At 39.2% G+C, this 16,525-nt stretch overlaps 1 protein-coding gene across 4 annotated transcripts in view; it reads right to left on the reverse strand.

Annotated features, from left to right (window-relative positions):
• Positions 1-5,986, reverse strand: part of mnb (minibrain) — a 657,539-nt gene extending 651,553 nt beyond the window's left edge. For all 4 annotated transcript variants that reach the window (XM_067155254.2, XM_067155253.2, XM_067155251.2 and 1 more), the window contains exon 1: positions 5,239-5,986. In XM_067155254.2, coding sequence (XP_067011355.2) covers positions 5,239-5,374 — 136 coding nt within the window. In that variant the 5' untranslated portion in view covers positions 5,375-5,986. The remainder of the gene's footprint in view (positions 1-5,238) is intronic.
• Between the last annotated feature and the right edge of the window lie 10,539 nt (positions 5,987-16,525).

The following is a 16,525-nucleotide window of genomic DNA, read 5'->3' on the forward strand; positions in this document are numbered from 1 at the left end:
ATTGTTTTACAGGAAAGTACAATTAATCAAGGATCCCCTTACATACAAGTACACTGAGCGAGTTGGCCGTGCGGTTAGGGGCGCACAGCTGTGAGCTTGTATTCGGGAGATAGTGGGCTTGAACCCCACTACCGGCAGCCCCGAAGACGGTTTTCTGTATTTTCCCCACTTTCACAGCAGGCAAATGCTGGGGCTGTATTGTAATTAAGGCCGTGGCCACTTCCTTCCTGCTCCTACCCTTTCCTGCCCCACCGTCACCATAAAATCTACTGTGTCAGTGCGACGTAAAGCCAATTTAAAAAAATAAAATTAAAATTAATTCAATATACAAGTACCAGTAACACTGTCCCACACGTATCACCTGTAAAAGATGAAAACTGAAACGGTAATTATTAAGTTGTGTAAAATCTCAGTAACATATAGGCCTACAGCAAAACAACTGAAAATATTCCAGAAGTTTATTAATGATAGATCATGCACGTTATTCATTTCCGGAAAAATTTACAAACTATGCTGAAAGTCAACACCCTGAGCACAGGATTCCATTTTATACATTACTCTACATACAAGACGCTTAGGTTGCAAATACATTTACAGTTTATTGCAGGATACGAAAGGAAGTATCTCTAGTATATCACCAGTATTAATTCATATTACTTTACCCCTTGTCTTAGTATAACACGAAACAGAGTTTTTAGCGTATCAATAATAAGTTCAAACCTAATCCGTCATCTACTTACAGTAATTCATGAAATATTCTCACAGCTAATCTAAGCAATTCCATCATTAAACATGTTTCACTGGTGACGGACAATTGTGACAGATTATTAACACACATGCTGGCCCTGCGGTCTAGGGGTAGTGAGACTGCCCCTTACTCAGAGGCCCTAGTTTCTATTGCCGGACAGATCAAGGTTTTTTACCAGCATCTGAGAACTGGTTTGAGGTCCACTCAGTCCACTTAGTCTATGTAGGAAAAATCGAGAAGCTATCTGACAGAAAGACAGTGGTTCCAGTCTAAAAGAACCACAAATAACAGCAAGAGGATCTGTCGCATTGGCCACATGTCACCTCGTAACTGACAGGCTTTTGGACTGAACAGTGGTCATTTAAATGGTAGAACAAGGCTCACCACAAATGTAGTGCTATGAGGTTTGTTTGTTTTTATTAACATACATATTTAACAAAACAAAACTTGCAAACTACTGAGAACAAATTTAAACATTACATAATATGAAAACTGTAGCCTCCGTGGTTAAAATCCCAGTCACTGCATGTGAAATTTGTGCTGGACAGTGGTGGCGGGACATATTTTCTCTGGGTACTCTCGTTTTCCTGTCATCTGTCATTCCAGCAACACACACAAATATCATTTCATCTCATCTGTCAGTCATTAATCATGGCCTCTGAGGAGTACGATAAGCTTCGGCAACCAGCGCAGTTCCCATCCTCACCGCTAGATGCGGGTTTCATTCATTCATGACCCGGTTGAGACTAGAAACAGGCTATGCATTTTCATTAATATGAAAATTCACGTGCATTTCTACAGGTAACACAGAATGACCCTATCTGCATCAATATTTTTAATTAAATTTCAAAAGTCATCTTATAATTTACCTTTATGATTTGTAAAGTAGATATAAAATACTCTGAAAAAACTTCCTTTACACCTACACAACTTAGAAAAGTCACATAAAACGCTATTTCCTGCCTTTGAAATTAATGCATGGACCGATAGCTTGCATTTGTGAGATGCTGGGTTTGAACTTCACTGCTGTCTGACCTGAAGATGGCTTTCTGTGACTTCCCATTTCAAATGCCACAGCAAACATGCCTAGCCCTTCCCTATATAGTACGTGTAACTTTTAGTGATATCTGGGCTCCCTAATGCTGAATCAGTAGACCTCGGTTATCTTCGAGATTCATATTGGCAACCTTTGACACACAAATTAGGAATTGCCGTGAGACATCTGGCGCACACTTTACGTAGGCCTACTAGTACCGTTGTTTACACAGCACAGCCAAGCTGATATTTCTGAGAATTTGCATCGAGAAATGTTATATAATGTGTGTGTGACACAGTTGTTGGCGTAATATAATAAAGGTTTAGAAAATTCACATCGATCGATCATACTATCAATTAAATTCAGATTTCATTTCCATTCAGTTGGCAGTATTACCGGAACCGGAAGAGCTCCCTCCTTACTCCTCACCCCCATAAATTCAGGTATCACTAAAAATTGCGCGTACTATACTAATATCATGGCAATTTGCAAGTTATATGTTAGCGCAACATTCATATACATATTACTAACGTAGTTTTTATTTAATACTTCATCAACAATCAATAAACAAACAGACATGTAACAGATTGGATGGATAAGAAATGGATTACATTTGTATGTTTTAAGGGAACTAACCAAATAGGCCTAGGTTGGTAAATACATTACTAAATGTGAAATTCTGAAGCTAATTGCTACAAAACCAAACTAAAATAGTTGCTGTCCACAGTATTTAACGGTTCTTGAGGCAGTTACACGTTAATTTAGAAAAGTATGTCCTAACTGGATTTTCTAAAATTCACTAGATCTTACCACTTCCTGATCGCAAACAGGACAGAAAATTAAAAGGACCTAGCACTAATCAGTAGTATTGATATAAATATACGACCTTCCTGTCAAGTTATTCCTTAAGCTCCTTTCTTTGGCCACGGACATCCTCAACAACCTCGAGATCACTTTCTCCATATAGAAAATTATAGTGTTTTGCTAACACTGCAAAAACGAAAATTGTGAATGTGACTTTGAGTGCCCCATTACATTTCTTAAAACCATGAATGAAATTAAAGCCTCCCATATAAGCGATAGTATGATTATTACATATTCATAAGAATAATGCTTCTCAAGTTACATTCAAATTCTTATAATTTTTCAAACATATCCAATGAACTATGACCTTGTTTATCCTCAAATTCACGAATTGTCTCTTAGTCTTAAAAATGTAATCTGACCAAGGATTGTAAGACAGGACTGTCAGAGCCAGATAATTAAGAATGGGTACCATGTACAATCATAATGTTTATAAAATCTTACTCTTAACAGCCTATTATGCACCTAATGACTGCCGCCTAGAGTACACCTGTATGAATTTTGTTAAAGAAGTACAAGCCTTAATCCTATCTTATGTATGGATTATATAACCTCAAGACAATGACCTGCATTCATTTAACTTTGCTCATTAATGTCATTCATCACACATGACAATACACAGAACAGGAATGAAATCAATTCTGTCTTCAAGGACAATCACAAATGAATATAGGTCTGTAGTTATAATGATTAGATACAAGAAATTAACCCTCCAAGTTCTATCGTCTCACAGTGAGAAGATTCATAAAATCGTTATAACAACTCGTAAAATCGGTATAACAATCGATTTTACGAATATTCTCGCTGCAAAATGAAATTCTCTATCTGGTAGGCAGTGCAAGTAGGTCTTTAATTGGGGAAGGAAAGCAGTAAGCGGCGATCTTGTCAGCTGTGAACTGGTCTTTGTTTACGTCTACTCAAACTGTCTAGTTGCTTCGAGCATTTGAAGATTATTGTTTGCTAGCCAATTTGTGATAATTGTGTGCCTGATTTACTCTATTTTAATTGGTTTATTTTAGTTTAGTGATTATTATTATAATATAAACATGAATGAAATAAGTGGTTCAAGTGCAATTGGAGAAGCTTGGGAGTGATGAAAGTGAAGACAACATTGGTAATGTAGAAGATTTTCCTGATGATTTATCATTAGACGACTTTTCTTCTGGAAGTGGGGAAGAATATTCCCCTAATTTAGGTACCCGTGACTGTAGTGATGTAGACAATCCAAACATGCTAACCCTATCAGGCACATCTAGACCTAATGACCCACCACAACAGACTCTCTCCAATTTTTTTTACCCGTGACTTTTTTTATTATTCATTGAAGTTTTTATTATATATCATTGTACTTGCAATGAAATTTGGCACATTTGGTATATAATTTCAAATAATGTAGTGCTTGTGACCAACCTATCTATCTATATCTATTGATTAGTTTTTTAAAATGTGATTAATCATACATTATACTTTTACTGGATACTTGTTAAGTAAAACATCGTACTATTATCTTATTCTCCAATTCTTCCTGAACAAATTTGTATTTATTATAATTTTTTTTAATGTATCTGCACGCTGCCTTACGAATGCTCAGCACTTGAGAGTGAAACGATCAGCACTTGGAGGGTTAATACCCTTATACATATCATAAATAAACTACAGATTTCCAATTAATTATTGAAGAGTAAGTTAATTGGGCCATATATAAAATTGTGAAGCATGAATATATACTGTAAATAAGAAACTTGGTTTAGCTCTTTTGCAACCTTACATCTCGATCTCCATCCAGACTGCTCATGCATTAGTTTCTCAATGAAAACATATTCAGAATATGCTAGTACGAGGTATACTGTTAAGAAAGGAACAATAACTTCTCTCCTTTATCAGCATATATGTAACAGCAGGAAAGTTTTACTAAATGGAGATTTCATAAGCAAGGTTGTTGAGAGATATAGATCATACCAACCAAGTTATGCAAAGGTCATTTTGAAACAAGAAGTTAACTGTAACATGAGATGTTAGATGGCCAACCCTAACCAAGTCACATAGCATTCATCAACAAACCCTAACCATGTGACATGACATTCACCAACCCTAACCTAGACACAGGACATTCATAAACTATCGTGGCACCAATGAATGTGTATATTTATATGATATAGTCTTCATATCAACTAAATGGAATAACAGCATGCTGCATAGTAGGTTTTCAAGTGGTAAAGTAATAAACAAAATGGAAGATTATGTTACTGACTTGCCAGAAAAGTCTTCATAGAAAAGAAAGTATGACAAGGAAAGGTTCTTACTGAAAGCTCCAAATTAACTAAAACGTAACATTAAGCCAAGCAAAATAATTGCTCCCGAAGAACAACACACTGCATATTTTTCCAGCACGTCATCGCAACTACCTGCTGAACAGTATGTAACAAAACAAATACTGAGCCTTCCGCAAGTTATGCTGTGATCAACGATTTACCTGGTACATTCCCAGAAACAGTTAGGCATGTAACAGCATAATTAACCAAGAGGACTACAAGTTCATGAAGAAATTTACTGTAAATTTAAGGTCAAAATAAATAATATTTCAGCTTACGTTTTGGCTTCTGCTTCTCCATCAGCATCAACTGCTCGTGCTTATGCCAAGCGTCGGGACGTTTGGCTTGCATGACCACCGAGCTGTCCATTGCCCGTGTGGCCACCGGCGACACCTCCGCATTCAAGAGCACCATCGAACCATGAGGAACGCCGCCACCAAACTGCGGGTTCGGCTCCAGAATTACTGTCAACGCGGTTTCAATTCACAATTAAGAACTACAGACACTAAGGCCTTATCTTATAAAAAACTTTCTTGCTTTGATGATGAGTAATATCACTGTAATCAACAGCCCAGTTAGCTGCTGATTTCACAATGGTCACTTTTTTATCACTGGTGAATCTTTTCAACAAACTCCAATTAACTTTAAAAAATATACCCTTAGAGAAAATGTCGAATGGGGATTATTTTGTTTTGAAAAATAGATTCAATAATGAATAACTGCACTAAAGCAACTTCTCATCACTGCATATACAATGTAAACAAACCAACGTGAGTGTAGTCACCTTCACACAAACAAGCACACCAGTGTTTTCTTGGCTAACCTATCAAAAAACGTGTATCACCAGTTGCCAAGGATTGTCTTTCCCATTATTTTTAAACTGTGCGCATGTGGAATCATAACCGAATCCTGTACAAGGACGGTAGCACTTTTTCTACCCGAAGGATCCCAAAGCCCGTGTCGTCACAACAAACAACATCCTCTTGCCCAAGGAAGGTGAAGAATGTAGTCGTTCCTGATGGTCACACACCTGATCAACCACTATCCATCACACTGTTCCTTCATGGATCTTCAAACTTTAAAACTCACTTCGCAAACAGTAATATTTTCCAGGATAAAAATGATTAAAGGTTTCGTCGCCCCAATCCTCAATAACCCATCTGATATGCGCACACCCCCCGAGACAGTCCGACTGCAATGGACTCGCCCACTCGGGTCAAAAGCACGGGAAGCAAAATAATAACAAGAACTCCCGTGTGGGACACATAAATACTCCGTGGTAAGTGATTAAAATGCCTTACTTGTTCTATTGGTTATAATTATCATCCTCACTCAATGAGTATAATATCAATAAAACGAATCAAAACAACAAGCATTCACTTCCCCCTTCATAGGATACTGAAGGTGCGAATCCAGTGATATTTTTCGAAGCATGTATGACACTCTACTTAGCACACGGTAACAGTCGCGATGCTGATATCGATACACCATGATGCAGCAGTCGGAGACGATCTTCTGTGTGACAATTTCATCGCACACCTCATTCACTGATACCAAACACGAACCGTAAAAGAAGAAGCACGCCCCACCGCATTGATATCTTCAAACATGGCAGACACTGCACTGTAAACTGGCGTGGTCGACAGCAGCGGCTTCACGTCCCGTGATTCCCTCGGAGCAGAGCGAAGCGAGCGCCGAGCAGTCGCGCGGAGTTGGACGATTCTGGCAACAGATGGAGGCGACGAAACGTTAGTTTTGTTATCAGAAAATCGGATATTATCCGACCGTCAATACTCAAAAACACATTTTAAAAACACAGATGTTAAACATACACTACTCAATATTCGAAATTTATTGACTAAGCGAGGCGTGGCTTTTAGCAAAATACTGGCGTTGATTGATGTGTCTGATGTGTCTCTACAGTAACCAAAGTTACTTGCCTCCACGTTTTCCATTGGTTTCTTCCGCCTTGTGACATCACGACTTGGCATTCACCGCCAATGAAAATAGAGTTTAGACTTATATTCACAGCAGACTCGTGCTCAAGGGTAAGTGCGTCATGCCCTTCCATTGGGTGAATGAACGCCCAAACGATCCGGTAACTATGCAAGGAAACATTCTCTGTCATTGGCCAATTGAGACTGCTTTGAGCCAATCACGTTGGTGGCGCCATTTAAATTCACATCTTGCCAGATAGTCTTTATAAAATCAAAATATAATTATACAGTGATGTAAAAATTTATTTCATATGTATTAAGATATACTTAAGCTATTCAATAATCTTCTTCAGGTGATTAATGGCCTTAAATACTAGTAAAATTAACTCATTCTTTAGTTTTCTATTGGCGGGAAATGAGTTTTATTTGGGAGGACGAGAACTCAGCAGTACTAACCATGCGCATAGGCCTGGCGATGAATAAATCCACTTCCCCCCCTGCGCGTGGGAACAGGGACAACTAGGTATGACGTCACTACTTGGTGACTGGCGAGATTGAGTAAATAGCTGGACATTTCCAATGAATGTGCATTACTGTATGCATGAAATTAGACTGAAAGTATATCTGTGCTGCTGAAATAGATCGGAAGTTGCAGGACTTGTTACGTGTGATAATATGTGAAGACTGAAATGCTTAGCATCCAGTCTACCTTGGGTTGGCTTAGTGGTTTCGTATTAATGTTTTGTTGCCGCCTCACAGATAGAGTTTGACCTAGTCTCTTCTCAGTTTATCTGTTCACGTTCTTTCTACGCGTTGTTCTTAATAAAGGTCAACAACGAGATGTTACGTAATTAATTACAATGATCGATAACACTGCTTTCTATCACACTTCGCTCAGCAACGATAGAGGAAAAAGTACGCCACGAGTCCGATCAGAGGGACTATTAGTGCCATCTATGAGTAGAAACTGTAATTAATGAATCTATGTGCATGCAAATAAGGTTTCTTTACGATAGCTAAGTTTTTACAGTAAGCATACTTAGTTAACGGATTAGTCTATCGTTTCCTGAACATTGTGAAATGAACTAGGCCTCTACAGCTGATAGTTTTATTTTCTATTGACAGTCCTGCCAAGATAATAGCGACGTTCACAGAATTTCGAATATGTCTGGTACCGCTTGAATGTTGTTTTAAATGTAAGCCATGTGGTGTCCTTGGTTAACCGTACGGCTAATAAGCATTAAATATAAAATATACAGAATATGTTAATAATCATCTGCTATTGGCGTTGTACTTTGTAAGAAGAGAGCGGTGAAGGGGCAACGCCCCAATACCATAACCATCAAAATACTTGATCACTATAAATCTCAGGCACCGGTAGCCAACTCCTTGCACTATTCAGGGATGAAGTTGTCTTGTGACCCCATCCATCGAATGAAAATATTTAGAAGGTCCAGCTCAACACCCCCACCCCGCCACCCTCCCTCCAAATGACATGGTTTCTCTCGCAGTGTGGGCATGCGGAACCAGGACATTTTGAATCAAGTTTTTAATATTCACTTTTCTTCATTTACCTAGCGAGTTCACTGTCGGCAGTTTTACGTGTTTTCCCCATTTTCTAACCAGGGTGTACCATTAGGCCTACCTTAATTACGACCACGTTAACTTCATTCCAGGTCTTAGTTCTGTCCTATCACGTCGCTATAACACCTGTCCGAGTCGGTGCGACATAAAATTAACAATAATCAATCAATCAATACTGATCTGCATTTAGGGCAGTCGCCCAGGTGGCAGATTCCCTATCTGTTGTTTTCCTAGCCTTTCCTTAAATGATTTCAAAGTAATTGGAAATTTATTGAACATCTCCCTTGGTAAGTTATTCCAATCCCTAACTCTCCTTCCTATAAATGAATATTTGCCCCAATTTGTCCTCTTGAATTCCTACTTTATCTTCATATTGTGATCTTTCCTACTTTTAAAGACGCCACTCAAAAATAATAACGGAGGAACAAGTCACCATGGTTAATGGAAGTAAACAAAGGTCTGCAGGAACTGGGAGGAACAGACACTTAAACGACTGGACACAGTAGGGGCGATTAGGGGGAGGGGGGGGGGGGCAGTCGCCACCCTCCCCCATTTTATGGAGGAAAAAATATTCCATTTTAGCCACCTTAATTTGTTTTTAAGTTTCAGCAGACTGAAAAACCTAACAGTTATTTACAAAATCTTTTTTGTTATTTGTTTTACGTCGTACCGACACAGATATGTCTTATGGCGACGATGGGATATGAAAGGCCTAGGGATTGGAAGGAAGCAGCCTTGGCCTTAATTAAGGTACAGCCCCGGCATTTGCCTGGGGAAACCACGGAAAACCATCTTCAAGGCTGCCGACAGTGGGGCTCGAACCCACTATCTCCCGATTTATTTTTAAAAAATCGCTTGAAACTAAGAATTATTTAAAAAAAGCAATTTTATAGTCCCTTTTTCAGCTTATTCCTTCATTTAATTTCTATAATTATTAAGAAAAATACTTAGCGGAAATGCGCACAAAATGTTCGTTGCGGCTAACCGATTCGCACAGCGTCACAGCAACTAGTGGAGACTCGCGCAGCAGTGATTAGCATGTGCTGTGAAGAAGGGTTAGCAGGGGTATATTTTATCTAAGGTCATGGACACTGGGGTATGATTCACTTGCTCACCGCACGCATTCGTCATCTGGCAGTCTTACTCAGTAAATATGTCTGTGCAGTTCTACCTGGTGTCTGTTTCTTTGTTAGTGTGTAGTCAAATGCTAAATGACATTTTAATTGTGTAATCACTCCGAACTTCTATTTAATTGTAATACATGTCTAATTATTGTCCCTTTGGTGAAAGTTCTATTGTATAGAACCATTAAAGAACCGCATCCAAGTTGGTAGACTCAACCTTACGTCTCTATCGACATTCAGTCAAGGAACTTAAACAACTTTACCATTTCGTAGATATCTTTCAGTTTTGATGCCCTGTCCTCGTTACAGCCATGGACCCGGGTACGTTTTGTTGTATACACATTCCCCCCACTTCTAACTCTCAATCGCCGCCACTGACCGGACATCTCTCAAGAGGATGCTTAAACAAATGCGGTTCCAGGACAAACCGCCAAGAAGGAAGACAGGTACACCCTGAACGAAGGAGAGGGATGAACAGCACAGCCAGAGGATGCGCAATAACTGGGCAACGCCAAAACCCACCCCACACGCAATAGTTAAATATCGTGGTCCTTAGTCGACCTACACGAAATAATAATAATAGTAATAATATTAATTTTTAAAATGAGCTCCCATGGCTTAGGCGGCAGCGCGCCAGCCTCTCAGCACAGGGTTCCGCGGTTCAAATCCCGGTCACTCTCGAGATTTGTCCTGGACAAAGCAGAACCGGGACAGGTTTTTGTCCGGGTACTCCGGCTTTCCCTGTCATCTTTCCAGCAACACACTCCAATATCATTTCATTTCATCTGCCAGCCGTTAATCATTGCCCCAGAGCAGTGTGACAGGCTTCGGCAGCCGGCACAGTTCCTATCCTCGCCGCTAGATAAGAGTTTCATTCATTCCATTTCCGACCGGTCAAATGACTGGAAACAGGCTGCGGATTTCCATTTCCAATAATAATAATAATAATAATAATAATAATATAATTTCGTGTGGCTATTTCTAGCCGAGTGCAGCCGTTGTAAGGCAGACCCTCCGATGAGGGTGGGCGGCATCTGCCATTTGTAGGTAACTGCGTGTTATGGTGGTGGAGGATAGTGTTATGTGTGGTGTGTGAGTTGCAGGGATGTTGGGGACAGCACAAACACCCAGCCCCCGGGCCATTGGAATTAACCAATTAAGGTTAAAATCCCCGACCCGGCCGGGAATCGAACCCAGGACCCTCTGAACCGAAGGCCAGTACGCAGACCATTCAGCCAACGAGTCGGACATAATAATAATAATAATAATAATAATAATAATAATAATAATAATAATCAACAGAGGCTTTGAGGAATGCAGCGGAATGCCTTACTATAAACAAGAAAAGCCTGAGAGAAAAATTAGAAATTAAAGAGATAAAGATCTTAAGGAAAATTCTTGGCCCAATTAAAGACAAAGATGAATATAGACGTCGGAATAACAATGAGCTAGCCTATATACTCATGTCCAGAAGATCTCTGATGTCATGCGGAGAAGGAGAATTGCATTTTATGCCCAGCCAACTTGGTTCAAGGAGGTGGAAAGGAGATGGGGACAACTTATGAAGATATACAAGAACGCAGCCCACTCAGGAGTAAACTAAAAGATCACCAGGGTTTTCAAGAATGGCCAAAGTTGAAGACGGGAAAGATGTGGACGGAGGAAAGAAAAAAGCAACACCGGCAACAAATGAAGTAGCACTGCAAAGATCAAAGCCCAGAGAAGACAGCTGAAATAACGTGGTCCTTAGTAGGTCGATATGAACAAAGAAGAATAATAACAGACAACAACTAGGAAGGAAAAATAGAAAAGAAGAAAACAAATGAAGATCCTGTGCTCCAAAGGCGTAACCGAAAACGATTTTACTTTTCGCGTGAGATTATACCAAGAGCTGTAGTGAAAGTTCAAGAAAATCTCAACCACGTTTGAGAAAATAGGAATGACTTTTTATGAACACATCAAAAGAATGGATATAGAAAGGAGAGCAAATAACATCTTCACCTTCCAGAAGATCCGGAAGACGCAAGTTCCATGAGTAAAAGAAGTGGAAGTGTTCAGACTGAAACTAGTGGAAGCAAATAATCTGTCCGAAGAAAAACCAAGGAGATTAAACAAGGAATTTTTGGAGGAAGAACAAGCAAGAGCGAGGTAGAGATTGGAGGAATGCCGGCGAAAGAGAAAGTCGTGTAACTGAAGCCCACAGTTGGTTGAAACAAGACCAACTACAATATCTCAGACCTTAACCGACCTATCGAAACTGTCCATAATGGCGGCAGCTGGAGTGCTAGCATGCGTTTGTTTTGATTTGTGTAAGCCGAATTGTTACCAAATATTTATGGAAATTTGAGTATTATTAATCGTACATGATATTTATTTATGGTCTTAAGAAGATTATAAATCTTCTTTCAGTGCCGTAAGAGGCTGTTTGTTCTCAAAGAGCTTATTTATTCCAACAATGTCGGTGGTGATTAGGTTAATTTTTATTCTGTTTTCTTCTCCGAAAGTATTTTCTTTATTTTTAGTTACCTATGCAATATCTTTATAGTTCAATGTGCTGTGTGCCTGGATGTAAGTAAGAGCTCAGTGTTCCCGTTTCCAATAGACATAGTATTAAGGCAAAATCGGGTTAAGAGCATTCGTAAGGAAAACTTCGAAACGAATCATAGGACTAATAATGTTGTGTGCATTAATGATTTTATCATTTTTGAAAGGGAAGACATATACCTATAGAAGGTGGTGATCTAATTCCAGTGGCGCGCAAACTTTCGAAGTTAAAACTAATGATGTCTATCCTAGCATTTAACCTATCAGCCAACGTACCTTACTACAAAGAAAATTAAATCAGTCCCAGAAAGATCCGGAAAATCATGACCAAGATTTATGATTTAGAGACTAAATTAATCTTAAACGGTGGTGCAAGAATGATGTAACTTAAATAATTTTCAACGTTTTACAGTGAACAGGCGTAAACTAAACCTAACCCCATTTCCCGTGAGTTAACGTGAGGATTATGTTCTTTTTTTTATATAAAATACAATTATGCCATCAATAGGGAACATGCATGATCCGGGGTTTTAATTAAAAATATGCTAATCTGATTCAAAATTTCATGCAGAATTCAAAAATGTGATCAGAATGTACAAATAATAACTCCAAACATGATAAAAATCGACGAAAATGTCACGTCACGCAAGTACGCGATCTCATTGGTCTGACGTCATCGTACAGGTTGACTGAATTAGCAGACGAAATAACACATAGTGTGCTGTGAGAAGCAGGATACACTTCGCGTATTTCTACTTTACATTAGTGTCTAGTATGGTTAAACTCGAGGTCTATACATTGGATAATAAGCTGAGTGGTATATTTTAGACTTAAAATGAATCCTGCGCAGACAGTGAGGCAGAAAACTTATAAATGGTGTAGAGTTCCGATGTGCAATAGCACATCGCATACCGTACCAAACAAATTGTTTATAAATGTTCCAAAGACGCTAAAACTAGGGAGAAATGGATTTTGGCGAGCCGGAGAAATGCTGGTGATATATCGGATAAGTCTACAGTTTATTTTTTTGAAGATTTTAACGTAAGATGAATTTGTTTGAATTTTCAAATCACTTTTCCATGTCAGCTGTTCTAGTGGTAAAACTTTAAATTTTAATGTACGATGCTTTATTTAAATGCTTCAATTACATCTTGGAATATGAAAGTAATAAACAGTGCATTAAATAATGCTGATTATTAAAGTATTCTCCAAACCTAACCTATGTTTTGGGTGATCCATGTCAAGATAATAAATCAAAGGGGTTATGAACCATTTTGACAGCTCTAATTCTATCTTGGCATGGGACAGTTATGTATGTCTTTATTGAAGAGCTTAATTGGTAAAGAAATTTAGGCTATATCTAAATACTCTATAATGTAACAAAGAATAGGCGTGTACATCATGAAAGGAAACAACGTGAATTTAACAAATGTATAACTCTCCACAAAACCAATGCTTGTCTGTTGGGGTCTTATAAGTTAACAATGCTCAATTATAATAATTATCATAATATTAATGAAATAAATAACATACTTGCACACAGGTGAAAATAGTGATGTAGGTGTTTAAAATATTATCCAACTTCACCTAAGTTTTAGGTTATACAAGCCAATTCAATAAACCGAAGGGTAAAAATACTACGCGAGTTGGCCGTGCGGTTAGGAGCGCGCAGCTGTGAGCTCGCATCCGGAAGATAGTGGGTTTTGAACCCCACTGCCGGCAGCCCTGAAGATGGTTTTCCGTGGTTTCCCATTTTCACACCAGGCAAATACTGAGGCTGTACCTAAGGCTACGGCCGCTTTGTTCCCATTCCTAGGCCTTTCCTGTCCCATCGTCGCCATAAGACCTATATGTGACGGTGTGACGTAAAGCAAACAAAAAAAAAAAAGTAAAAGTCACAGCACCCAAAGACATTCCTGTATTGAGCGACTAAAATGTCACCAGGACACTTTTCTTTCTTGATATGCGCACCTTGTTAAAAGCCAAATGTAATTAATGTTATTGGCTTCACGCCCCGCTAACTACTTCTACGATTTTCGGAGACGCCGATGTGCAGGAATTTAGTCCTGCAGGAGTTCTTTTACGTGCCAGTAAATCTACCGACACGAGGCTGACGTATTTGAGCACCTTCAACTACCACCGGACTGAAGCAGGATCGAACCTGCCAAGTTGGGGTCAGAAGGCCAGCACCTCAACAGTCTGAACCACTCAGCCCGACTTGTGAAAACTAGATGAAGTCATATTTATCTTTATCATGTTTAACTTTTGCCCTCCACAAAGATATTTAATTCTCTTTTATGGGCCCCGGAAGTGGGTAGGCCAGTTGTCCCAACCATAAATATATATTTTTTTGGGAATGATAGATTATAGCCCTATAGTACTATGATCTTTCTTTCTTTCCTTCTTTCTTTCTTTCTTAATCAGTTTATCCTGCAGGATTGGTTTTCTCTCGGACTCAACGAGGGATTTCACCTCTACCACTTCAAGGGCAGTGTCCTGGAACGTGAGACTTTGAGTATGGTGATGAAACTGGTGAGGAGGGCCATTACCTCGCCCAGGCGGCCTCACCTGTTATGCTCAACAGGGGCCTTGTTGGAGGATGGGAGGATCGGAAGGGATAGACAAGGAAGAGGGAAGGAAACGGCCGTGGCCTTAGGTACCTGGAGGAGAAGTAGGAAAATACGAAAAACCACTTCGAGGATATCTGAAGTGGGATCCGAAACCCTTCTACTCAGTTGACCTCCCGAGGCTGAGTAGACCCCGTTCCAGCCCTCGTACTATTTGTTTTCAACTTTCATGGCAGAGCCGAGAATCGAAACCGGGCCTCCGGGAGTGGCACACATTAACCACTACACCACAGAAGCGGACTAGTACTATAATGCTACCTATATGTTTATGTTAGTGCTGAAATCCGATTTCTTGTTTTACTAATGCTGAAAGCCCGAAAATGTAATGTTATTCTTTAATATGGGAATCAGTCTAGAAGGAAATTTTGAAAGTGATGTTATTTCTATCCAGGTTTGTTGTTATCCTAATACTATGGGTTACAGTACATTGCACGTACATAAATGACGCCACTTACAAACTTGCTTGTTATCCGCGAATTTCTGCGGCCACAAAAGTCACAGTTTTCAAGAATGATGACATCTACACATGGTAGATTGTCTGACTGTGCTGTTTTGAACCTTTCTTCTGTCATTTCGAAGTTATTCGCGATCATGAATAATAAACAATCGGCTTTTAGCAACGGCTGATGCACAACGGCTGGTAGAGCTCCATGCGGTACTGGATCGTGACGTCACAGCGCGCCGCTTACGTCAGAGGCCGTTTCACTCGCCTTGCGGAAAGGCACTATTAAATATTTCTTTAATGGTAGAAAACAAGGCAACATACCACAATGAAATACGTTTACGTACTATTTCATTGGTGTACTTTTCAAAACAAATATTTTTGAAAATGATGCATGTTCCCAATTCTGATGAGTTTTAAGGTGCTTTAGACGGTCAAGTTTATCATACAAATATCGCTTGTACCTACTCAACAATACAGGTGGATTTTGGAGGGTTGAAATTTTGTTGGGGAAATTTGTTTGCGTGTTTTACATAATGGGCTGTGGTTAATGGTGGTGTTACATAGTATTTCATGTAAGGTTAATAATGTACTTTGTTGACATCTATATATCGTATTTGCTGACCGGAGATTCATCATGTGAAATATTTTTATACTCTGTGTTTCAACCTGACGTTGATACAATAATTCTCCCTTCGTTTTTTCACCTCTGAAATTCATTTAGACATGCAATACGCGATAACGTTACTTATGGTGTTTAATTATTCATATTTTGAGTTAGTGAGTTGCTTTTCATGAGGTTCGACTTCTGATATTTTCTTTAGGTGACTCGGAATAAACATGCATAACCTTTCCCTCAACCTCTCATATCGCACGCCGATGTCCGCCATGTTTTTTCTGCATTAGGGTCTGATGTAATTGTAGTTGGTCTTGGTTGAAACGAATCTAAACAACAATCGTGAGTAGGCATTTCGATTTGACACCATTTAGGCCGTTCGCGTGTCAGTTTTCCAAATGGCAGACAAACCAGGATTTGGGTGACCAATTACTAACTTGTAATAATTTTATTCTATAATCACCAAATGTTTCACCAGAGTTCTTTTACATGACGAATCGCATAACATAGAAGGTCAAACGTACTTTATCCCTGCCCTTAAAAAGTCTGACTACTTCTGCCGGTCTTGAACTCTCACAACAACAACAACAACAACAACAACAATAATATAATCCGTCTCTGTGGTGTAGTGGTTAGTGTGAATAGCTGCCACCCTCGGAGGCTCGGGTTCGATTCCCGAAATTCGAAAAAT

The sequence above is a fragment of the Anabrus simplex genome, chromosome 11 (genome assembly GCF_040414725.1).
Source record: "Anabrus simplex isolate iqAnaSimp1 chromosome 11, ASM4041472v1, whole genome shotgun sequence".
Classification (NCBI taxonomy): domain Eukaryota; kingdom Metazoa; phylum Arthropoda; class Insecta; order Orthoptera; family Tettigoniidae; genus Anabrus; species Anabrus simplex.